Source organism: Pomacea canaliculata, linkage group LG11 (assembly GCF_003073045.1).
Source record: "Pomacea canaliculata isolate SZHN2017 linkage group LG11, ASM307304v1, whole genome shotgun sequence".
Lineage (NCBI taxonomy): Eukaryota > Metazoa > Mollusca > Gastropoda > Architaenioglossa > Ampullariidae > Pomacea > Pomacea canaliculata.
The window spans coordinates 5,652,574-5,676,816 of record NC_037600.1 but is presented as its reverse complement, the minus strand read 5'-3'; the positions used below and the strand labels follow the sequence as shown (position 1 = coordinate 5,676,816).

General features: G+C 38.5%; 3 protein-coding genes across 4 annotated transcripts; 2 read left to right on the top strand and 1 right to left on the bottom strand.

Moving 5' to 3' along the window:
* Positions 1 to 142: 142 nt before the first annotated feature.
* On the bottom strand, positions 143 to 4,943 carry LOC112576209 (E3 ubiquitin-protein ligase TRIM56-like). Of its 2 annotated transcripts, none has more exons than XM_025258501.1 (2): positions 3,343 to 4,943; positions 143 to 2,148 (listed from the first exon to the last, which is right to left on the bottom strand). In XM_025258501.1, the coding sequence occupies exon 2, from the start codon at positions 2,133 to 2,135 to the stop codon at positions 1,413 to 1,415; it is 723 nt and encodes a 240-aa protein (XP_025114286.1). In that variant the 5' UTR covers positions 2,136 to 2,148; positions 3,343 to 4,943; the 3' UTR covers positions 143 to 1,412. The 2 variants fall into 2 exon arrangements, with proteins under 2 accessions (XP_025114286.1, XP_025114287.1); XM_025258502.1 differs by lacking the exon at positions 3,343 to 4,943 and adding an exon at positions 2,992 to 3,321.
* A 2,961-nt stretch (positions 4,944 to 7,904) lies between these two features.
* On the top strand, positions 7,905 to 11,734 carry LOC112575675 (LDL receptor repeat-containing protein egg-2-like). The gene is made up of 5 exons (XM_025257651.1): positions 7,905 to 8,124; positions 9,774 to 9,838; positions 10,346 to 10,435; positions 10,751 to 11,026; positions 11,413 to 11,734. The coding sequence occupies exons 1-5, from the start codon at positions 7,905 to 7,907 to the stop codon at positions 11,728 to 11,730; spliced, it is 969 nt and encodes a 322-aa protein (XP_025113436.1). The 3' UTR covers positions 11,731 to 11,734.
* Positions 11,735 to 11,742: 8 nt separating this feature from the next.
* Positions 11,743 to 13,460, top strand: LOC112575674 (G-protein coupled receptor GRL101-like). Its single transcript, XM_025257650.1, has one exon. The coding sequence runs from the start codon at positions 11,952 to 11,954 to the stop codon at positions 13,458 to 13,460; it is 1,509 nt and encodes a 502-aa protein (XP_025113435.1). The 5' UTR covers positions 11,743 to 11,951.
* The last annotated feature ends 10,783 nt before the right edge of the window (positions 13,461 to 24,243 follow it).

The window sequence follows — 24,243 nt, the reverse complement described above, 5'->3', positions numbered from 1 at the left end:
CATTTATGTGAGTTCAAATAATCATCTTCATATAAACAAAACAAGTTCTCTGAGTTTTTGTCAGTATTGTCTGATCACAAGTCGGATCACATCCATCGCTTTCTATACAAAATAAAGACAAATTCATCAAATATGTGTAATATTATAATTATAAGAAAAAACAATGATTAAGATTCAACTTCAATTATAAAGTAACATCATTGAAATAACAGAAATCACACGATTTTTAAAACTATTTCTCATAAATTTGCACTGAAAATTAAAACAAAATTGTTTATATGCAATGCAATAATTTTTTTATAGCAATCACAAAATCATTAATACTTTGATAATTGTGCAATCATGTTCAATTTTTGTTATCTGATCACTTCTAATTTCCTTAAAATGTATGTATCTTTGTGTTCAGAGTATCAGTATTAATTCTAGGCCCATTTCTATGGTCAAAAATTATAATTTGCTCTGATCTTTCTCGAAATTTGGATTGAGCAATGGTTCACAAAAAGGAAGATAGTAGGTAAGGTAGACAGAGCGCTCTAGAGAAAACATGATTATCATGATCAAACACGATTGTGTATTGTTGTGAACTGCGTTCAGTCCACTGTACCGAGAATGACAGTCAAGTGTTTTGTCCGTTGACTGCGTTTACAGTGAAGAACAAGATAATAAAAAGAACATCTGGTTATATGTTCAGATCCCTCTAGACAACAGGGTCAATGTACTCATCATGGCCTGTTGTCCCTATGGCTCACGTACAGCAGTCACATAATATGTTAATAAAATGTTTATTGACTAGTCTCGAGTCTCTTTCTGTCAAACCACTGTTGTTTCTGACCCTCTGTAATACTTTTTCATGCTGCCAACAGTCTGATATACCACTGATTATACATATTTTCTGGAGATATATTAAGTATATTCCAGTATGTATAAATGTTCACTCAAATCGCTATCTTTAAAACAGAATTGCTTGAGAATCAAAATATGGAACAAAAGTTATACTTACAAACAAAACATATAAAACAAATAGAAAACTGACATCGTGAGTCGCAAATTCGCCATTTTCACGAGAGGAAAAGAATATTGCTTACACGTGACTCTGGATTCGTAATATTTTCTCTACCTGTCGGACTTTATCTTCACACCGTTTAGAAGTTTTGGAAGGGAGTGCAATCAAGTAGTATCTGAGGTTAAAGCTGTTGACCCTGTTTGTCAGGGTTTGGGCCGCGGGTATCAGGGTGGGAGTTGGTGCGACTGCTCTGGCTCTTACAACGATATTTTTATGTGATGTGATGTTGGCTAGCTGCTGACTACGCGCACTCTTAACCTCATTTAGTGACTTTATAAACTGAGAATGCGAAGCTCGACTCATGGCCTTTACGTTCATACGGAAATCCTCCACCAGAAGGTGAAGATGGTCACATGCTTGGTCGATCTGCGCCATGTCGTCCTGCTCGCTGATGACCACGTCTACCAGACGACCTTCCAGATGAGCTATGGCCTGTTCCAGGGTCTGCTCCTCTTTTTTGAAGCTGGACGATCAAATCTTCTAGAGACTTCTTTGCTGATGTCATTTCCTCGTCAAGCTTGCTGACTGCTCTGCATGGTTTATGCTGCAGGTCCCTGCAGGATGCGCAGAGAGCGAGTCCGTGATCATGACAGAAGAAAGAATGTTTTTCGCCGTGGTCAGCACACATTCCTGGACCCCTGGCAGCCAGACTTTCAGCTGTGACAGTGCTGAGACTCTCTACATCGTGACCTCGGGTCATGGACATTCTCTTGTGTATCCTGGCACAGGATATGCACATCATGTCAAGACACTGGAGACAGATGAAGTCAGCCTTGCCTTCCTCACATGCACGGCAGTTGGGATCCTGAGCCAGCACACCAGCGCTCTGTACTACGGCTTCCATCACTAAGTCTGTAGGCAGGGCGTCTGCAACATTTACTGGTTTTCGATGTGCATGATGTCCAGGCTCAACTATAGGACATCTACACAGCGGACAACCTGCGTCAGGGTTTGAGTCCATCCAGGAAATGACACATTGTCGACACAGGAGATGACCACAGGGTAGAATCTTTGGTGTGGTGAAGTGATTAGTGCACACGATACATTCTTTTTCGTCTGATGCTTCTGCCATCGTTGTACCCAGACTTTGATAAAAATAAAAGAAATAGCACATTATCTAATGTAGTAGTAGTAGTAATAATAATAATGATGATGATGATGATGATGATGATGATGATATAAATGAAAGGCGTTCAATACCTAATTCGGCTTCTCTGCTTAGTCATATATCTCACAGATATAATGTAACGTAGGTTTTCAGTACTTCCTTATCTTAATTATATGTGAATCAGAGAGTTTAAACATGTTTTGCAATTAAAATTCAGTCTACCTATAGTATGTAGCATTTCAGTAAAACATCGTTTTGTTCGTCTCTCTATATTAGAATTATTAACACTAAGCCTGGAGTAGGATCTGAGCCTCATTTTAAGTTAGTCGGTTACCTTACACTTATTTCTATTCTAGTTACTATAGGTGGCCTTCTGTCAAAAAAAAAAAACAAAAAACAAAAAAGAACAACAAAAAACAAAAACAAAACAAAAACAAAAATACAGCCAAACTATTTTAAGCTTCAGCGAGTTACAATTTTAGAAAAATTCTCGGGCTGCCGGCTTCATAGTGAGTTTGGCAAACCAGTGATAATTATTGAAAACATCTCATGTCATTCGCAAACAGTGCTTAAATATTTCTATTCGAGCGAGCAAGTGCGAGTGAAAAAACTAGTAAAATTTCTTAGACAGGTTTGCAATGTTTTGTGTGATAAAATTACAGTCAACTCTTTTGAAGCCAAATTTAGATATTTAGATAATTTAGATAATTTTTGCAGAGAAGTAGTAATCAGTTATATATCACAATATTGAGAAATACGTAACCAGATCAAACTTTCTCATTTATAAGAAGGGACGTAATTCTGCAGTAAAATGGATTACCTAAAATGAAGTAGCTTCCCCTGTAGCTCTCAGCGAAAAGAATATTTTGCCTTACCATTAGCTGAGAATAATTAACAGTAAAAGGGCATCAAACAACAAACTCCGCCTCCCACATAAATGCAATTTCTTTACATCGTACAGGAATTTTTTTTGTTTACTTTGTAAGCAAACCCGCTTGTGGTATTTCTACAGCTCTAATTTCTAATATTTTATCTGCAATCGTTTGATCATGACTGGGTGTATAAACTAATAATATTAGTAATAGAAAATGAGAATATTTTTCGTATATCATACGGTGAACAGATTAATTACCAAAACCTAGTTAACAAGGCACAAGGAAGAATGACTCACTGTTCAGAAAGCGTGATCGAATATCCGCATTGCGACAAGGTCAAAGCCACACAGTCACGTGACTGCAGTCAGAGGTAGGTACCGTTATCCGCTTATGTCAGTGGGGAATTTCCGTTCCAGGTGTCCGAATATTACAAATATTTTTTATAGTTTCGTTTTTGCTTTTACTATTTGGCGTTTTACACTTTTCTTTCTGCCCAACTTTATCCCTCCCATTTCTAATGTTTCTTTATCCCGCATATGATGTAGTGTTATATGATTTTTTTTTTTAGATTGACTTCTGTTCATTTCAAATCAAAGTGATCAACGGGCACTTTAGTAACATTCCATCCACCCTACCTCTTTTCTGCGCACAACGTGCATTGTAACAGTCGTCGCAGCTTTTTTTTTAAGGTTAGAAGCAAAGTCTTCTCAAATTTCGATCAAACCTTTTATAATACGCGGCTCACTGTCTCCGTTATTGTTCCTCAAGCGATCCCCGGGACTAATGACATCTACCTTTGTCCTCTCACAGCCAGTGATTAGTTCTTACCTCACTCGGTCTCTCTGTTTTGGCTGCACGTTCTGTTGCTATATTTTTTTGTTTTTCTTTTATAAGCATGACCATTCAATAATAACTGGTGTACATGCACAGATTTTCATTAACTTGAAACATTTCTATGCATGTATCTAAATTAAGATTCTTCCGAAACTGATAGTTAGGGGTCTTCTGTGTGGGTCTCTGTGTGTGCAGGAGAAGGGGAACCGACAAGCACGTGGATGATGAGCGTTTGCTGGTTTGATGCCTCGTGTAGCTCTGCATACCTACACTGACCTAGATATTGACAGGGACATAACTCCTTCGAGGGCAATAAGACTAGCCCCGAGATAAGTGTTTTACCTGTTTTTAAGTGTGTACCTGACCCCATAAAATGAGATTGACCCCGAGACCGTTATATAAACACTTTTGGTTTGTGTACTTTTGTCTCTGTGTGCTTTTAATTTACAGATTAACATTGTACGTTTGTAGATTTAGGAAAAAAACCCCATTTTTTTCATTTGATAGCAGTCAATAAAAAGTAATAATGTTTACATATCCGAATGTTACAGTCAACTTAGGCAGGTTTCATTCAAACATAAAATCTCCAAATAAAGGGTTTTCAAGAAATTTAATTTAAAAAAAAAAAAGAAAAAAAAAAAAAAAAGAAAATCGAGACTCACCTCCGAAGCCGTCCGTCTAGAGGGCAGCCAATGGTTGGCACTTTGCTCTATTGTATTTCTGACCAACGGGTTTCCAGCGAACAGGGCACAGAATTTATCAGTTACAGTCAGCTACTGGGATATTGTTGGATGCATGGTTTTTTTTCTTTCTCTCCAGCTAATGCGTGCATTTTTGTGTGTCGCTGGAAAGACAAGAAATGTATCTTATTTTCTATATCTAATACAATCGACACTTTGCAGCGGACTGAGGCAAGAATACGAATATTTCTGATTTCATCCCAAGACCTTTGTGCCAGTGCTACAGGGTAGCTTTTGTTTGACACCTCCTTTCATCTTCCTTCTTTCATTGGTCAGTCGACACTCAATGTATGCTGGTCGTATGTTGCCGGTGAGTATGTTACAATTTAAGTTTTCAACTGTCTGTGTCATTACCAATACATTACCTGTACATTACCTGAGGTTCCTTATGAAAATAAACACAAGGTATCTTTTGACGTCACAGATATTGACGTCATTTTCAGGTCAATGAGCTCCACGGGACGGTTATTTATGGCAGAAAAGAAAGACGATCAAGCAGAGGGGGAAATTTCTAGGTAAGAACACTTCATTTCTCGTAGCTTGTTATCAACGTGACGACGACACCTAAAGCACAAATATGTTAAAACAATAACGGTTTTTGATGACACTTTGGCTTGGCGATGCTTTCTCCCGTTTATCAATTTGTGAATTAAACTACCTTAAAGACAAACCTGAATGCTTTGCATTATTTGTAGATATCGGTAGATGAATGCGATATAAAATTAACCTAATTTCAGCCTCCAAGATCCACCCGTTAAATAATTATCCTCTGGCAAAGTATGCGATTCCCACCTACGGTCAACGAGCGCCGCTAACAGTGTACTACGTCACGCTAACAGTGTACTACGTCACGTTGGTGCACCATTCACAACATTGCCAGCCGTCAACACCAATCACAGCGGCAGTTCGGCTTATTGGGATGTTGAAAGTCTGCATTTCTCGTGCTAAAGTAGCAGTTTTTCAGAACCACGAGAAACGCAGACTGTAACCGTCCGAGTAATCCGAACTGTCGGATTCTCTCTCTCTGATTGGTGTTGACTGCAGGCAATGTTGTGAAGGATGCACTAGCGTGACGTAGTACACTGTTACAACACTGGTTGACTGCAAGTACTAAACGTAGAGGATAGTTAATTAACGATCGGTTTTAGACGCTGAAACTCAAAGGTTAGGTTTACATCGCCTATGTCTACTGATATCTGAAAAAAAAGTTAATCGTTCAGGTTGGTCTTTAAACGAAAGATGCTCTGGATCCACTCAATTCCGCATGTTGCTTTACAGGGATGTGAAAGTGTCGGAAACAGACAATTCCACAAGTATAAGCATCATCTGTGGTTACTCAGTAAAGTTTGGACTTCTGCTCATTAAAATGTTTCAACCATAGCACACATCATACTACCACTTTTTCCTGCGATGTACCTGAAATCTGTAATAAGCAACGAATGCACGTGACACCCGGTTCTTTTGCAAACGGGTCAGCACCAAAAGCTATCATTGAATGGTCTGATTCAATTAAAGAAAGAGCAACAGCGAAACACGTCTGCACCTTTAATATAATGTCTTCTCTCCTGCTGCCCCTCGTTTTTTTTGTTTTTTTTTTTTTTTCATGTTCACTCCGCTGTTACAGTCACCTAACTCTCTCACTTGTCTCTCTCGACAATCTCACAAAGAAAGGAACACGTTTGCAGAAACATTCTCATCTTGACAGGCGAGGTTTTATTTGTGTTCCAGACAACACGCTGAGCTGCTTCTGATGCCACTGAAGACAGAAGACAACAGTCAGATTCCTGGTATTTATCCACAAACTTCACACGTTATTCTTCCGCCCAGCCAATCAGGATACCTATCTTTTCCGACCCACCCACTTATCCTCTTTTATCTATCAGACACATTTACTAAGTGTACCTCCCGTTGACAAAGAGTCATAAAAGTCAATCAGTCTACCTACCATTCTCACTGTCACTGTTTATAAGACAAAAGTAAGGAACCGACGATTGTCTGGAAACAATGTGGCTAAGTTTTCTTCGAACAGAATTCAACATAAAAAAAATATAAAGTAAGAACAAGAAATTTAAGAATATCGTTTTATTGTTTTGTAACAGCCTTTCTTGCTAAAATAAACATTATTTTTTTATTTTTTTTTTAACATCAAAATTGTGAAAGCTTGTATCAAGCTTCAAAATGCAAGTAAAAGAAAGAGAACACGTAAAATCGGCTTGTTCATTCATTTTTATCTCAGTAAAAATCTTTTCCATAAGAAATATTTTTAAAAGCTTAATTCAGTAAGAAGAATCTTATACTGTAGTTGCATTTTCTTTATAAAGAAAAAAAAAAATAGAATAAAATGAATATTTTCGAGAAGTAAGAGCTACTTTTCGACAATGAAAACTACAAAATAGAAAAAATTTAACTGTGGTAGCTCCGCAGGCTTTCGTCGCCCACTGCTGTTTAGACGCTGTTCTATTCAAAGTAGTTTCTACTATAGAAATCAAGTAAAGAAAATAAATTTAAGTTCTTCTTTTAAAAAGTAGCAAATTAATTCTGGAATATTGTCTTAGAAATCTTTTATAAGGGAGGGCATTTACAGATATGCGTTTAGATGGTCGTCTGTTCATGTCCTCGTGCTTTCTGCCAGTTCCTTGAGGAAGGTTCTGGAGTCGATGCTGAGAACAAAACATTTTCTTTCTTCATTCGTAGTATTTGAAACAGAGAAGACGTCAGAGTGTAATGGGTAGGGTCGTGACACCGATCATTAGTTTATTTTTCTTTTACTTTTTATCCAGTTTGTCTACTGAAAATTTCAGCATTCAAACGAATCTCGTCTGGTCAAGGGAGGCAGACATGACTGCACACAGGGCCACACAGCCCCTGAGCCAACATTCCTTAGGTTCTACTCGTGGTAATCACACGTACAGTACGAGTCCACACTCACCGGCGGTTAGTAACCATGGTGACACGGTGACACGGATGTTTGCTGCTGTAAGTAACAACTCTGTTACCGAGATGTTAGGTACGGTAACAGTACACAACACGTCTCACAACACACGGACAATTGATGGATGGTCTTATTTTAATTTAGAATTCAAAACTGTACTAACCGTCGTGTGAGGTATCACGTGACCGATAGTAAGGCGATTGTTCAGTGGTCATTTATTCCACCGGGGTTTCGTAAAAGTTTGTCACCTGAAGTTTGTTTTATTGACCTGGAGCTTAGCGTTCCACGAGGGATGGTGGCTTTGGTGAAGATAGCTAGAACAACTAGTAGTTTTGAACTTAAAGGTCTCAACATGACCTTGCTGGACGACGCCAATGTCACTCTATTTTCTGGGTTTCCACATCAGTTACCAACCATATTTATTACCTATTCCCATCTAATGACCTTTCATTTGACCTTCGATAAGACACAACTTATTGGAAGATATGGTTTCACCATGATCATGAACATCACTACACTTCCAGAGAGCAGTCGTCCACAGTTTCAAATCGTCTTTAATTCTTCAACATCAGGTATGTTACTTTAGTAGACATTGTATTGAGGCCATCTATACAGTCTCAGACAAAACTGCACAAAATAATTTAACTAAGACGAGCACACATTTGAATTGCCATATGTATTGCTTATCCCCCACTTTTAACAAGCATAAATATCATGATCATTATATTAGTCAAAGTATTACATGTATTCTTAAGTTAGAAGTGTGATATTAACAACAGCGTCGTATTTTTAGTAATAACAACAATAATACTGAAAATTGGTTGTTAGTGTTTTACACCGTCAGCAACTTATTATTACAATAACTGAATCTTAAAAAAGAATTTATTTACGGCTTCAAGTTCTAGAGAATATCTTTCATGTCCGAAAAAAAAAAAGAATTAGAAAGATCATTGGAAATGGTAATAATAACCATGAGCGGCGATCTGAACTTGGCAAGGGATTCAGAATCCGTGTCTTTCAGGTCTTTGACTCCTGTCGGCAAAACTGATCGACTACAAGCATGACATTAATTTTCATTGAAATTCTGTCACGTGACGCTGATGACCTCAAATAAATAGAGGTTACAAGAACAGATTTTTCGATTGTCTTTTTCTTGACCATCACGAGCGGGTGCCATTGTCGTTAGTACAGTTGTTGTCTTGATATTTGCCGTGCCTGTGTCTGTGTCGATACCTTCGCCCTTACAATATTTTTGGTGGCAGACACTCTATTGAATCCCCTTTGTGTACATGCACTTTCCCCCAGTCAACGCCGAAAACAATATTAAAAGCTACTCAAAGCGTTTAACAGTGCGGATGTGTCATTTCAAACTAACTCAATACGAAATGTGTATTTAAAAAAAAAATTACGAAAGGGAAATGCTTTCAATATTTATTTTGGTGCTAAATGTTCATGGAAGGACTATTTATAGCAATGCAGTATTTTATTATTCGTCATTATACGTCCCCATTGTATACCATTATCGCGCACTCTAGGACCCTATTTAGATGAGCCAACCTGCTTTAGTTATCTATTTTGTTGTATTTATTTGATATCAAATCTTCTCTTGTTCTCTTTTATTCACTTCGTTATGTTTTCTCCTCGGAGATAATGTGGGGTGGCTGTTTGTAATCCTGTAGGATTGTGGGCAGCATGAGGACAAAGCCGTTGCCCATTGTTTGTTTTAGTTTCATTAAATTGTTTATTAATCTAAATCTCTTGAAATAAATTTTATTTCCAAATGATTTACAGGGAAAATCGAAATGAAAAACTGGAGAATCTACCAACATAATCGACCATTTGTAAAAACGTCTCTCCACCTTCGGGCACCAGCCGACCACATTGTTGTCATAAATTTTATTCATTATTTTCACTGCGCGTACGACGATATTAACCGTTATAGCTTCACCTTCAAGACAGACAACAGTACCATAACGTACGAGCTGTGCACCTCACCAGCAGATGTGTGCAATGGCCTAGCTCTTTATTCCGGGTGGGTACTTATAGAACTTATAAGTTATGGCACGTTATGGGAAACAAATTTTACACTAACTTTTGAGTTTCATCACATCTCACAACCACCCGCTGCGCTGTCAGGAGACAGGTGGAACTGCTCGGTTAGCGACTGGCCGGAAATGTGGCAAGGTGTTCCCTGTATCTTCATGTTTAACTGTCACCACAGCGAAGCAGAACGTGGATGCTGGCAAGGTGATGGCACATTCAAGCAAGGAATATTTCAGGTTGACGGTAGATGTCTTGCTCTCTCGCAAAGATATCAGCAATCGTCCTGGTACCTTGAGAGCGAATGGTGTCGAAAACATGGAGGAGAACTGGTCAGTTTGAGTACGAGTAACATGAGAGACCGTTTTCTGGAATTGTTACGGAGGGTTAACCTACTGGCCAGAGGTGCCATTGGTCTGACGACAATGTCGAGGGATTTATCACTAATGTAAGTACACGTGTACTGTTTACACAAAACGTTTCTCAGATACATTGTCGTTTCATAATATAGGCAATGTTTATCTTTGATAACTTATAATTTGTCTAACTGACTAAGCAAACTACTATATTTTGTTTTCCAGGTATAAAGACAGTCTACAGTGGCTTGATAAGACTGTCGCACATACCAGGAAGACAGAGTTGCGAACAGGTCTACAATACTGTTTTTTTTTCGACATGAGTTATACTCAATTTGGGTTCATTGATCATCTTTATATAAAAGATTGTAATAAAGCTTATGACTTGACATCTCAGATATGCCAGCTTTCGAAAACTGCTAAAGAACAACGTGGCGTCCAGCTGCCGGTGATTTTCACAAATGGACCGCATGACAGACTGTCAAAGGTCAGTAAAAGGCTTTAGTTGCATTAAAGGGCACCAGCACTTGTAAAGGAACACAATGGTAAACTTATTGTTGTATTTTAGTCTTGGCTGGTAGACAAGTGGTTGCACCTAGTTATTTAGTGACTGATATCTACGTATACTTAAATTTCAATGTAAAAAATACTGTTTTAAGATCTGACAGAAAGAAGATAAAATAATTTGTTTTCGGTATTTGTTAGTATGTCAGTTCATTGCTGTGGTTACGTGTGATATATTATAATGTATTAAGTGTTAAAATTGCTGTGTCTACAATTCACACATCCCACTATTCAACAGGCTGCGTACATACGGTGTCCGGCCAATCACTTCACTCACGTCTTCCTGGCTTGTGATGACGTCTCTTCCTGTTGGTCCAATAAGTCTGGCGCCACGCCTTCCTGTTCCGCACCACTGACGCCACTTCCGCCGTCTTTTAAGTGTGGCGGTGAGGATAGTGTCCCTTACACACTCGTGTGTGACCATCAGCCTGACTGTAAAGACGAAAGTGACGAAGATTTCTGCGTTTTCGAACCGTGCGATAGTCCGTTATTTGTATTTTGCAGCGGAAGAAGGGTTTGTTTATTTCTGAAAATAATTTTGTTGCATTAAAGTAAAAGTAAATAAAAGTAAGTCTTCGTTATAGATACGTTTCCTCTAACAATGTTTACTTTCAGACGAATTATTTACTTTATTGTTGTTTAAATAAAACTTCGTATTAATTCTAGGAGAAAAATATATTATTGAATACTCTGTAAGGAAAGATCCGTAAAGTAGAAGTAAACATTTGGTGTATTTTGTTTTGGCATGTCTCTACTTTACTTTTTCTCTGACAATCTTTGCAAAAGACGCACTTGAAATTGTGCGATCTTTACTTCCGCAAAGTCATCGTTTCTAGGGTAGTACAATAATTTGTTTCATAAAATGACTAGATGAATGAAAACATTTGTGATTTTTTGCAGTGTGTTCATTATAGAAACGTCTGTGATGATAAAGCGGACTGTGATGACTATGCCGACGAAATCCTGTGCCACATAAGCTCTTTGGAAGCGAATGTTATTTCCTTTGATAAATTAATTTCTACATCTGCTAGACTTGAGTATCGAGAGGGACTGCTAGTGTTGACTAATCACAACATGTCTGAAGCATCGACGTTTTCTTGTCCTGTTTCCCACTTCATGTGCGCCAGTCTTCACCAGGTCTGTCTTCCTGTCTTCCTCCGTTGTAACGGGCTCTACGACTGTCCTGATCACGAAGACGAGGCGGAATGCGACAGGTAACGTGTCCCGGCTTTTACCGCTGCCGTCAGTCTCAGGTGTGTGTTGACGAGAGTCACGTGTGTGACGGGGTGTACCATTGTCCTCAACGCGATGACGAACTACTGTGTAACGACACCTGTCCACACAGTTGTGTCTGCTACGGTCTGGCCTTCATTTGCTCGGATACTTTCCGTGCCGCTGACTATTCTAACCTTCGATATCTGGATGGCAGCGACACCTTGATGACCCTCGCTGACCTGTGGAACAACACTTTTCTCGTTCACCTCAGTCTGGTCCGTTGTCATCTGACTAAACTGCATGAAGTGGTTTTGCCTAATCTCCGCACTCTGGATCTGAGCTACAATGAGATAACTGAAATAAGGGGCCGGTTCTTTGCTGGTCTCAACAATATAGAGTTTCTGAAGATAAGCAACAACCCTTTGACAGGCTTCCACCTGCATAATTTTACTTATACGAGTCCTCTTAAATTTTTTGACATGTCTAGTATCCGAATTTCAGGAATTGACCTTTCAATAATGAGCTTTTATCCAACTTTAGTGACTCTTAATCTCTCCGGTAATCAAATAAAATATGTGACAGGACAAGGATTCCCTAGAATGATGAACTTGCAGGTGCTCGATCTGCGTCAATGCCCTCTCACCCATTTCCCTAAAGAAATATTTCAGGGTCTAGAGCGACTGCAGAGTGTTTTTGCTGACAACTACAAGCTGTGCTGTCCGGCGACACTACCCAAGGGCTTCAACGTGCTCAACTGTCACGCTCCTTCGGACGAAGTGTCTTCCTGTGACGATCTGCTGCGCTCCAACGTGTACCGCGTCGCCCTCGCTACCTTTGCCTCGTTATCGTTACTGGGAAATGTCGGCACGTTGCTTTACCGCTTTATCTTCCACAAAACAACAGGCAACGTGGGCTATGACGTCTTCGTGTCCAACTTGTGCGTGGCGGACTTTCTGATGGGTGTGTATCTGTTGATCATCGGAATAGCTGACCACAGGTACCGAGGGGCTTACGTGTGGGAGGACGTGAGCTGGAGGAACAGCCACTTGTGCAAGGTCACAGGTTTTGTGTGTTTATTGTCCATGGAGGTGTCTGTTCTGATGATCTTTATGATCACTGTTGACCGCTTTTTAGTTCTTCACTTTCCCTTTAGTTCCTTCCATTTTAGAAAACGTTCAGCACAGTTTACATGCGGGGTAGTGTGGGTGGCAGGTCTTGTCCTAGCGGTAACCCCTTGTCTTCCTATGACGTCACACTGGCAGTTTTACAGCCAGACTAGCATTTGTATTCCCCTTCCTACATCGAGGGTAGAATTTCCTGGCCGTAAGTATTCTTTTATCGTTCTAGTTGTCTTTAACTTTATTTGCTTTGTTCTTATTTTTGTGGGTCAGGTGCTAATTTACTGGTCTATTCGCTCCAGCTCCATGTCTGTGTCCAACACATCCAAAGCTGTTAACGACATCACCATAGCCCGCCGTCTAGTCACCGTAGTGATGTCGGACTTTCTTTGCTGGTTTCCTGTGGGTTTGACGGGAATTCTGGCGTCGTACGATGTTGCCGTGGCAGGAGAGGTCAACGTGGCGATGGCTATTTTTATTTTACCCGTGAACTCTGCTCTTAACCCTTTTCTTTATACACTTAACATTTATTTAGAGCGCCGACGCCGTGCGAGAGAAGAAGTAAGACAAAAACGCATTTCGTACCAAATTAAAGTTGGTAAAATTGTTTTATAGGAGGATTTTTGAGTGACAAAGAGAAAGTTTTCTTCCTGACTCATATCTAATTTTGTGCCAAATTAAGGCAGGAAAAACAAAGGTAAATATGTGAGTGAAAAATGAGAAAATGGATCCTCTTGACACAGTGGTACCTCGACATACGAGTTTAATTCGTTCGTAACCTTGCTCGTATGTCAAATTGCTCGTATCTCAAGCCATTGAAATTCATTGAAATTTAATTCGTCCAGCTCCCAAAAAACCACTCAGTTGTTTTTGTTAAGTGTTTTTGAATAAGAAAAAGTGTATTTACAAGAAGAAACATTTATTTATGATTCTTCGTTTGTGGAAGTGTGTGGGATCTGCATCAGCAAATCACGAGTTCTCCTTGAAGGCTTCTCTGTCACCCACACAGTCAATAGTTTTCCATCTTTTCATGGAGAGAAGTCCGAGCTTAGAAATTATTGTAACGCCCCTATGTACCCTTTATCAACTCCTGTTAAGCTCAGAACATATCATTGATGTGCTACACCCGTACATCTCGCCAAGTCAGTTATTCGCACATGCTCATGTTTTTCTACGATTTCGCGCTTTAATTCAATAGACATCATCTTCTTCTTCGGACCATGGTTACAAAAATAATGGGATAATGTTTTGTAAATGTACAAAAAGTAAAAAAACGCGAACCAAAAATGTTTCGAAAACGAGGGAAACAAGCACACAGACTGAGGTCTAGTCTGAGGTGGGAGAAACTGTTAGACGCTGCACACGACACCAATATCCGCCCCGCATGTTGGGGTCGTGTGCAGCAGTGTAGTGTGCGATTCCTCGTATCTCAAATCTTGCTCTTATCTCGAAACAAAATATCGCTCGCTCGGCGGCTCGTATCTCAAAACACTCGTATGTCAGGGCACTCGTATGTCGAGGTACCACTGTATTTGATTTTTTTTGAAAGCACTCATAATGGTATTTAAAAATCCGTTGTTTGATAGAAAGGAAACCAAAATATTACTCAGAAAATAGTGATTGTTGTTGTTCATTTCAGTCAAATGCATTATACTCCAGACATAGAAATGTTTGTGTGAACGTGCATCATCGTGGGCGAAAGCGTACATTTTTACCTACGTGCATGTACAACTCAATATTTAGATGCACATAAAATGAATTTTTGAAATTAATATATATTGGTAGATGCACTCAAGGGGGGACGATTTAACCGGAAACTAAATAGCAAAACAATCTAGTATTTAATTGTAAACTTAAAATATCAGTTGACGTGTAAACAGAAACAAAGTATGACTGATATGTTTCTTCCAAACAAACAAAAAAAAAAAAAACCCAAAAAACCAGTAGTTTACTTTTACTAAAGATTTGTAGAATAACTGACCATCATTTATTTAGTTCAAAATTAGACAACATGTAAAAACAGATTTTGTTTCGTTTTATTAGAGATGAGCTGTTTTTCAGTCAACAAAGACTTATGGCAGACATTCTAACATTCCTTGTTATTATTTTAATGAATTTACTCTGGAGTTCTCTTGTGCCACTCACAATGATTCGGAGGAAACTTAACGGGTACTATTAATACCATGAGGTTGTGTCCTGAGTTATGAGCTAATATTAAAAGTATAATCATGTCACATGATCAGATTTGCATATACATCTTTGTTGTCATGAGCTTCAAACAAGAGAGTGTTGAGGATTTTTAATTCCTTTGTGTAGCATGTACTACAAGTATGAAATGTTCAGTTCAATCTGGATTAGTGAACGGTGATGTCTAACAACATACGTATGTGTGTAGGAATTGGAAGACCTAGCCAATAACATCTAACATCTTGGCGTAGTGAGAAAAACAACTGGTGATGTGTACGATGTAGCTACCTTAGCCTGTCATAGAGGTCAGTGGTGTATGCAAAATGATATGTAATGACATGTAATGCTAGTCATTTCTTTGCACACGGCACACTAAGAAGGGTTTTAAACCAATCACACACAGCTCGTCTGTCCGGCTAGATCATCAAAGTCACCGGTAATATCTTGTTGAAGACCTTTTTTATGTCTCTTGATATTTGAAGTCGACCTGTGCTTGTATTTGTAATGAACGGTAACTCATCAAATGTAGATTATTTGTCTGAGAATTACCTTGCAAAATTCCAATGAGCTTCGAAAAAGCTTAAAATAAATTGTTTTATATATTTTCTTTCGGCCAACAATATTTCGGCTAATTCTTTTTGTTGTCCGTCATTAACAATACTGTTTCTATTAAGTAACCAAGACACATTTAACCACTACTTCACTTAATAATAGAAGACCAGTGTGAATAGTAGAAAAGTGTGTTGATAAAAGTTGTCATAAACTAAAATTACAGTCTTGTTATTTCGGAAACCTAAATTTGCAAGTGCCCATATTCTTTCATCTATATATTACTGCATACTGATTCTATTGAGAATTGTATTGTGTCAACAGTAAGTGTATATTAAACATGATGCAGTGTCCAGCAATAATTATAATAACCCTCAATGCGATGAAGAGCGCCAGAATGTAGCTGGAAATATGTTTTTTAAATATTTAAGTCACCTTCCATTATCGGGACTTTCAACAAGATCATCCAGAAATTTTGTAGTTCTGCACACTGTCAATGTTATATTTTATCAAATACTGGTGGCTTATCTTTCTAATGCAAAAGTTCTATAAAAATCAAATACAAGAATATGGTAACACTGCTGTTCTACAAATGTACGCTCAAAGTTGCAAAGTTTCTTAGATATTTAATTTTTGTGCTGTGTAAACTAAGTGAAGGACTATCACTAAAGGTTAGGCCATCACCAATAAGTAAACGTTTCTAAAGAACTGGAGAGCATTTGTTACACACCTATAAACAAGAGGTGCAGGAATTCATCTACTAAATCAGGTTTTAAAAACTGTTGTTTGTAATTAGAAAACTGCAATAAATAATTTGTATGTCTAGAAGCCCTTTACATCTTGAAACGTGTGCTCACTTGCCACTCTTACCAATGTTTGTCTCAAATGATGCAGCACTCAGCTTCTAACAAGTTGAGCCATTCTGCTGAAACCACACTAAGAATTCTTGTATGTCTTCTCATCGCAAAACAATGCAGATAGTCGAAATTTTTAGTTACGTCTAATCATCATTATCATCTAATTATTTTCTTCTAAACTTTATCGGGCCACCAGTGAGATTATTTTATGGCCTAATAATTCTCCACATTCCCTTAACTTCAGTCTAGTACCACCACAAATACCTCTTTCTTATTTTCCCAATGTCTTACCAATTTAGTTTTACTAAAATTACATTTTTGACATTCGTGGGAGGTACTTGATTCAAGAACTGAATTCATCTCGCATCTATGAAATATAAGACACTGTCATAAAGGCTTAACATATGTTATCTACAGGAAACAGGTAAACATCCCTTTTAGGAATTGATAAGCATGGCATTGCGGTTTCAGCAAAGTGTTGCTGAGATTTTTAGAAATATCTAAAAATATTAAATATCCGATGTTAAGGTAGCCTATAGTAAGATTAAGAATTCTTTTCGCAACAGAACAGCAAAATCGCTATAAGATTAGTGTCCCTTCGTGAGCTGACGTGTTCTGTTTGTCAAGATGTCTTTTTAGAAAACTCGCAAACAACGATAAGAAAAAAAATGTACAGAATTCACGCGCTCAAGAAACGATGTTTAGTACTGAGGACTAGAAACGGTTAAATGTGAAACATTGTTTCGTATGTAACATGATTGTAGAGGCTTGTATGTAATCCCCTCTTGAAACAAAATAAGCGTTCTCTTAATAAAGAAGTCGACATTTTTACGGTTTCCTCTACATAAGATGGAGAGTGATGTCCCCTTGTCGACTTGGTCTATGGACTGCAAATTAGGATGGATTAGTTTCTTGAACTACTTTTTCTCCACCGTTAATCTCTCTTTTTTTCAATGACGACGCTTGACCACTTCATCCGCTTACGATCTGCTCAGTCAGTTCTGGACAAGATTAAGGTTTGCGGGACTAATTCTTTGCAATCGACGATGTGGCAATTTGCAAAATGTGACCAAATGCTCGTCTGCAATTCGCGAAAGCAGGTCGGACTTGGTTGGACTTATTCATTATCAAAAGTATTTGTTCGCATACAAAGGCTGATTTAAAGATCTCAATTTTTGGGAAAAATTCTGAAAAGTGTCCTTACTCAGCGATTTAAAGAACTGGAGATTGTTTTGGTGATTACGAGATTCCTTTAACACTACTATGGACTGTAAGTCGACCACCTCGGCATTCTGGGGAACATTTCCCCTCCGCGGTAAACGAATTTGATAGTATTTTCAAATTTCCTGAAACGTTTCCTGGTGTCGCGAAACGTCGCAAACATTATTATCGAAGTATCCCATCTTAGGGATGACAAAAGCTGATGTTTGCATGGAGACATTTTCTGATGAAAATCCAGCTCACAGTTTTTCCCATTTCAAACATAATAAGAGCGGGTAATTTAAAGAGTCGTGAGAAGTTATACTAGTAAAAGAATCATCAGCAGTAGAGGAGTGTGCGAAAGGCTTTTTAAAACATGTTTATTGCGTATGGCTGGTTTGTATAGAAAAGAGTTTATGTGGATGGTAATTTAACATTCATTTTGTATTAGCATTTCCGTATGTAATGAGGTAAATTTGGTACATGTGGACAGCTTGTTTTTTTTTTCCTTTTTGCTTTTTTTATTTTTGTTTTGACACTTTCTTTTTCCGCCCTTTGAATCTGTTTTCCACCTGTACTCTTATACTGATTTAAGAATTAAAGAAGTATTTGAAAATTCTGTACTGCTAAACTTTTTGAACTGTATTTATTAAATACAAAAATACCTTTTTGTTGTATTTTCTTGTTTAACATTTGATTATAGCCATTTTATATGGAGAGTGGAGAGACACTGGTGCTAGACGGAGATTTAATAATTAGAGTACTAGTTGTTATTCAGGCATCAAAGAGGACGGGTATGCTAAATCAAACACGAAACACAAAATAGACAAACAATCGTTTTCGATAAATGTAACAAATAATAAAAAAGGACACTCACCTTAGCAGATGTCATTTTATTGTGCAGCGAGTCACCTGCAATTTGCATTACAACATTGTTTACCAACGTGTTTCCAACGAACGAGGAACAAAACTTGTCAGCTCCTGTGCTGCTTGCTGGATGCATGTTTTCGTATTTTTTCAATTAAAGCATGCATCTTATTATGTGCTGATAGAAAGACAAGAAATGTAATATGTTCGCTAAAACACATTTGAACACTTTTTCACCGGACTGAGGCAAGAATACGAAGATCGTTGAGTACAACCAACACGTTTGTACCATGGTACAGGTGAGGTTCTGTTTGGGCCCCTTTCATCTTTACTCTCTTATTAGTGAACCTATACTATTTTAGTAGTATTTTTCCCATGAGTCTTGGACTCAAAAAGTAGGAGAAATTTACAGATAAGAACCATTCTTTTTCTCTTATTCAGTTCTACATCCAAACCACACACACGTTATTAAAACAACGAAGATTTTCTGTTCAACCAAAGCCGACATCGCCATTCAGTGAGGTAACACAGTGTTTCTGTTCTCGCGGCAAACTGTGGTGAGTACCGGTACAACACAATCGTTGTTTAGCAAACAGGTGAGCGCGAGAAAAGCTGACATTTAAAGGATCGATTCTATAAAATAAAGAGCAACAGCTAAACACGCCTGCACCTTTAGTCTAATGTCTTCTCTCCGTCTTCCTTCTCTTCCTCTGTCTCACTTCTCAGTCACTCCCACCTCTCTCTCTCTTACTTGTCTTTCTCGACAATCTCACAAACACAGCAACAGCTTTGCTGAAGCATTTAAATCTGAACAGGTGAGATATTTTTTTTTTGTGATGTTCCAAACATGAAGCTGAGCTGCTTCTGATCCCATTCTGCTAGACGACAGTAAACTGCCGGGTATTTATCCACAAACTTCACGCGTGATTCTTCCACCCAGCCAATCAGGATACCTCCCTCTCTATCTCTCGTTTTGTCCATTCATCCGTTCTTCCTTTCAGACATCTTTCATTCACTAAATGTACCACCTCTCCTTGACAAAGAGTCATAAAAGTCGAGCGTGTTTCGTTTTGTGTTGGAGAAGAACTTTACCTAACATTTTCACTGTGACTACTTATAACAGGAAAAACAGCTATGGACCGACGATTGTCTGGAAACAATGTGCCTATATTTTAATCGAATTAAGTTAAACAAAATAAAAATAAAAAAAATAATAGAACACTTTAAACAAGTCGATTAAATGCTTAGTAGCAATGTTTTTCGCTTAAATAAAATATTTTCCTTTTTAATTACCTTAAATTTCTATCATTTAGTGCAAAGATCTAGCAAAATGTAGAAGAAAGACAACTTGTAAATTCACATTTTTAATTCATTATTCTGTCGATAAAACTTTACTCGCTAACAATTTAAATATAAAATATTTCTTAGTTGCCTTTTCTGTTCAAAGGAAATGAAGTTGCACAAAAGAGTCTTTTACTGTAATGAGGGAAATAAGAGATGCTTTCCGAAAAGCGACAAAATTTAAAATTAATTGTGGGTTACCTAGGTTCCAATCACACAAGGTTTTTTAACAATGTTGTACGCAAAATAGTTGTCTCTGTTGAAATAATTAGATGAAAAAAATAATTTTAATTCTTTTTCTAAATCAGTAAAATAATTCTGGAATATTGTCGAAGACAGCTGTTAAAAAGTAGAAGGTTTACAGGCTAAATAATATAAGATGGTGCTGTGTTCCTGTTCTCACTCCTGCCAGATCTTTCAGAAAGGTTCTGAGTAGTGACTAAGATCGAAACATTTGATTTCTATGCTTTTATTACATTTTCAACAAACAAGAGGTCTCAGCGTAATGAGCATGGTAATAAAACCAATCATTAATATACTTTTCTTTCACTTTTTATTATTTTACATCAGCTTGTCTACTGAAATTTTTAGCATTACGACGAATCTTGTCTGGTCAGGGGAGGTAGACATGACTGCACACAGGGCCACACAGCCCCGGAGCCAACATTCCTTAGGTTCTACTCGTGGTAATCACACGTACAGTACGAGTCAACACTCACCAACGGTTAGTAACCATGGTGACACGGTCACACGGATGTTTGCTGCTGTAAGTAACAACTCTGTTACCGAGATGTTAGGTACGGTAACAGTACACAACACGTCTCACAACACACGGAAAAATGATGGATGGTCTTATTTTAATTTAGAATTCAAAAACTGTTCTAACCGTCGTGTGAGGTATCACGTGACCGATAGTAAGGCTACCGTTCACTGGTCATTTATTCCACCGGTAATTCATAATATTTTGTCAAGTGGCGATTGGTTTTGTGACCTGGAGCTTAGCGTTCCACAAGGAATGGTGGCTGTCGTTAAGAGTGTTAAAGGAACTAGCTTTTATGCACTCGACACCATCACCCTACTGGACGACGCAAATGCGACTTTATTCACTGGGAGTCTCAGCCAATTACCATTCCCTTTTTTTACTTATTCCCATCTAGTGACCTTTCATTTGACGGTCGCTAATGCAAAATTTATTAGAAGATCTGGTTTCATGATAGTCATGAACATCACTACACTTCCAGAGACCAGTCGCCCACAGTTTCAAATCATCTTTAATTCTTCAACATCAGGTATGTTACTTTAGTATCTTTTATATTCAAGACATCAACACAAAAGTCGACAAAACTTCACGGCCTTGAGAGACACGGCACGTGTAGAGGGCGGTCACTGTGTTGTCATAGAATGTCAAGTTATTCATATTTTTTGAATGTTGGATTTTTTGTAAAAGTTGAGTTTTTCCTTTATTCTTTCATAGCCATGTACATGTATTAGTAATTTCTTTTTGTGTTAGTTTTCAATAGTCGCTGGAGACAGGCCATGTAGGATGTGGTCAGCAGTGTATGGCATATGGCTAATGCCATGAAGTAAAAGGCCTGGCAAATGCCATAGAATATTTGGAAAGTTTTTATCCTAAAGTATTTGACCTTAGTAATTGTCTAGGACCTACTTAAGCAACAATAAAGATTTTGCTAACAAGAATAGGAAGACAGGAAGAGGCATGTCCCTAAAGGCAGCGGCAGAGTGTGTAACGTCTGTCCCCTAGAGGTGGCTTCTATAGTTTGAGATACCTTAGGTGTTGAAATATATATATAGATTACTGAGCATTACTTCTCAGTGATTATTTTTTAGTTATTGTAAATAATATGAGTACTAAGTGACTAAAATTAAATCTTCCAAATATTCATTAGTGTATGAATAATGTCACTCCGATATGACATCAAACTTGTTCTCTCGTGTTTTATTAAAATAAATTTTGTTTCTAAATGATTTATAGGGCAAGTCGAAATAAATAACTGGATGATACATGAAGAGACTCTACCATTTATAAAAACGTCTGTCCATCTGCGGGCACCAGCCGACCACATTGTTGTCATTCATTTTACCTTTCATTATAAACCATGTCGACTTGACGAGGACACCCGGTACAACATCACCTTCCGTACAAACAGCAGCACCGTAACGTACAAGTTGTGTACAACACCACCAGACGTGTGCAATGGCCTTGTCTTTTATTCCGGGTGGGTACTTATAGAATTTATAAGTTTTAAGAAGCTACGGGGAAAAGAGTTTACAATAACTTTCGATTTTCATCACATCTCACAACCACCCGCTGCGCTGTCAGGAGACAGGTGGAACTGCTCGGTTAGCGACTGGCCGGAAATGTGGCAAGGTGTTCCCTGTGTCTTCATGTTTGACTGTCACGACAGGGAAGCAGAAGGTGGATGCTGGCAAGGTGATGGTACATTCAGGCAAGGAATATTTCAGGTTGACGGTAGATGTATTGGTCTCTCGTATAAAGAACAGCAATCGTCCTGGTACCTTGACAGCGAATGGTGTCAAAAGCATGGAGGGCAACTGGTCAGTTTGAGTACGAGTAGCATGAGACACCGTGTTCTGGAATTGTTAAGGAGGGTTAACCTACTGGCCAGAGGTGCCATTGGTCTGACGACAATGTCGCACGTAAAATCATCAATGTAAGTACACTTATACTGTTCACACTCAAGGTTTCTTAAATACATTGTCGTTTCATCGGCTGTGCAATGTTTTCTCTGATTACGAATAATTTGTGTGACTAAACAACCGACTACTTTTTGTTTACCAGGTATAAACACAGTCTACAGTGGCTTGATAAGACTGTCGCACATACCAGCAAGACAGAGTATAGAACAGGTCAACAAAGTTGTTTTTTTTTCGAAGTATATTTTATTAGATTAGAGTTAATAAAATCACTTCTTAGAAAAAGTTGTAATGGCTCTTTTCTGTAACATCTGTCTTATGCCAGCTTAAGGGAGGTTCTAGACAACACAGTGATGTTCAGCTACCAGTGATTGTAACAAACGAACCCGTGACAGACTGTCAAAGGTCAGTAATAGACTTAAGTTGTTTACAAGGAGCTAGACGTTGGAAAGGTAAATAATGATTAGCTTATTGTTGTATTTTAATCTTGGTTGATGATCAATTAGATATAGTTATTTATTATATATATATCCAAATTGACAGAAACATTTTAAGAGCAGAGAGAAACTTTTTGTTTTTGGTATATTTATCAGTAAGTGTATTGCTGTAGGTGCGTATGATATTCTTTATTGGATTAAGTGTTCAAATTGCTGTTTATAAAATTCACATATCCCACAATTCAACAGGCTGCGTACATACGGTGTCCGGCAATCACTTCACTCACGTCTTCCTGGCTTGTGATGACGTCTCTTCCTGTTGGTCCAATAAGTCTGGCACCACGCCTTCCTGTTCCGCACCACTGACGCCACTTCCGCCGTCTTTTAAGTGTGGCGGTGAGGATAGTGTCCCTTACACACTCGTGTGTGACCATCGGCCTGACTGTAAAGACGGAAGTGACGAAGATTTCTGCATTTTCTCGCAGTGCGATAGTCCGTTAGCTGTACTCTGCAGGGGAAGAAAGGTTTGTTTGCTTTTGACCTCTGCCAAATAAGCTTGATGCAGAAAAGTGTTTTCAGCTTCCAGGAATTTTACATCTACTAAACTTGATTATCGAAAAGGAAGGGCTTAGTTGACTATTTACAACATGTCCGAAATGTCGACTATTTCTTGTTGTGTTTCCGACTTACAATTGGGTTGTATGTAAATACCTCGATTAGAGAAGAAAATAAATTAGTTTCATTAAATGAATAGATGAATGAAAACATTTGCGCTTTTTGCAGTGTGTTGACTACAGGATGGTCTGTAATGATCAAGCGGACTGTGATGACTATGCAGACGAAATCCTGTGTCACATAAGCTCTTTGCAAGTCGATGAGTTTACCTTTAAGGAGTTTGTAACGACATCTACTAGACTTGATTATCAAAAGGGTCGGCTTATGTTGACTGATTACAACATGTCTGACATGTCGACGTTTTCTTGTCCGGTTGCTCACTTCATGTGCGCCAGTCTTCACCACGTCTGTCTTCCTGTCTTCCTCCGTTGTAACGGGTTGTACGACTGTCCTGATCACGAAGACGAGGCGGAATGCGACAGGTAAACGTGTCCCGGCTTTTACGCTGCCGTCAGTCTCAGGTGTGTGTTGACGAGAGTCACGTGTGTGACGGGGTGTACATTGTCCTCAACGCGATGACGAACTGCTGTGTAACGACACTGTCCACACAGTTGTGTCTGCTACGGTCTGGCTTCATTTGCTCGGATACTTTCCGTGCGCTGACTATTC

Coding starts and splice junctions, on each gene's coding strand:
- LOC112575674 (XM_025257650.1), top strand. CDS start 11,952: ATGACCCTCGCTGACCTGTGGAACAACACTTTTCTCGTTCACCTCAGT.
- LOC112575675 (XM_025257651.1), top strand. CDS start 7,905: ATGACCTTGCTGGACGACGCCAATGTCACTCTATTTTCTGGGTTTCCA. Junction 10,436..10,750: donor CGCATGACAGACTGTCAAAG/GTCAGTAAAAGG, acceptor ACTATTCAACAG/GCTGCGTACATACGGTGTCC. Junction 11,027..11,412: donor TATTTTGCAGCGGAAGAAGG/GTTTGTTTATTT, acceptor GATTTTTTGCAG/TGTGTTCATTATAGAAACGT.
- LOC112576209 (XM_025258501.1), bottom strand. CDS start 2,135: ATGGCAGAAGCATCAGACGAAAAAGAATGTATCGTGTGCACTAATCAC.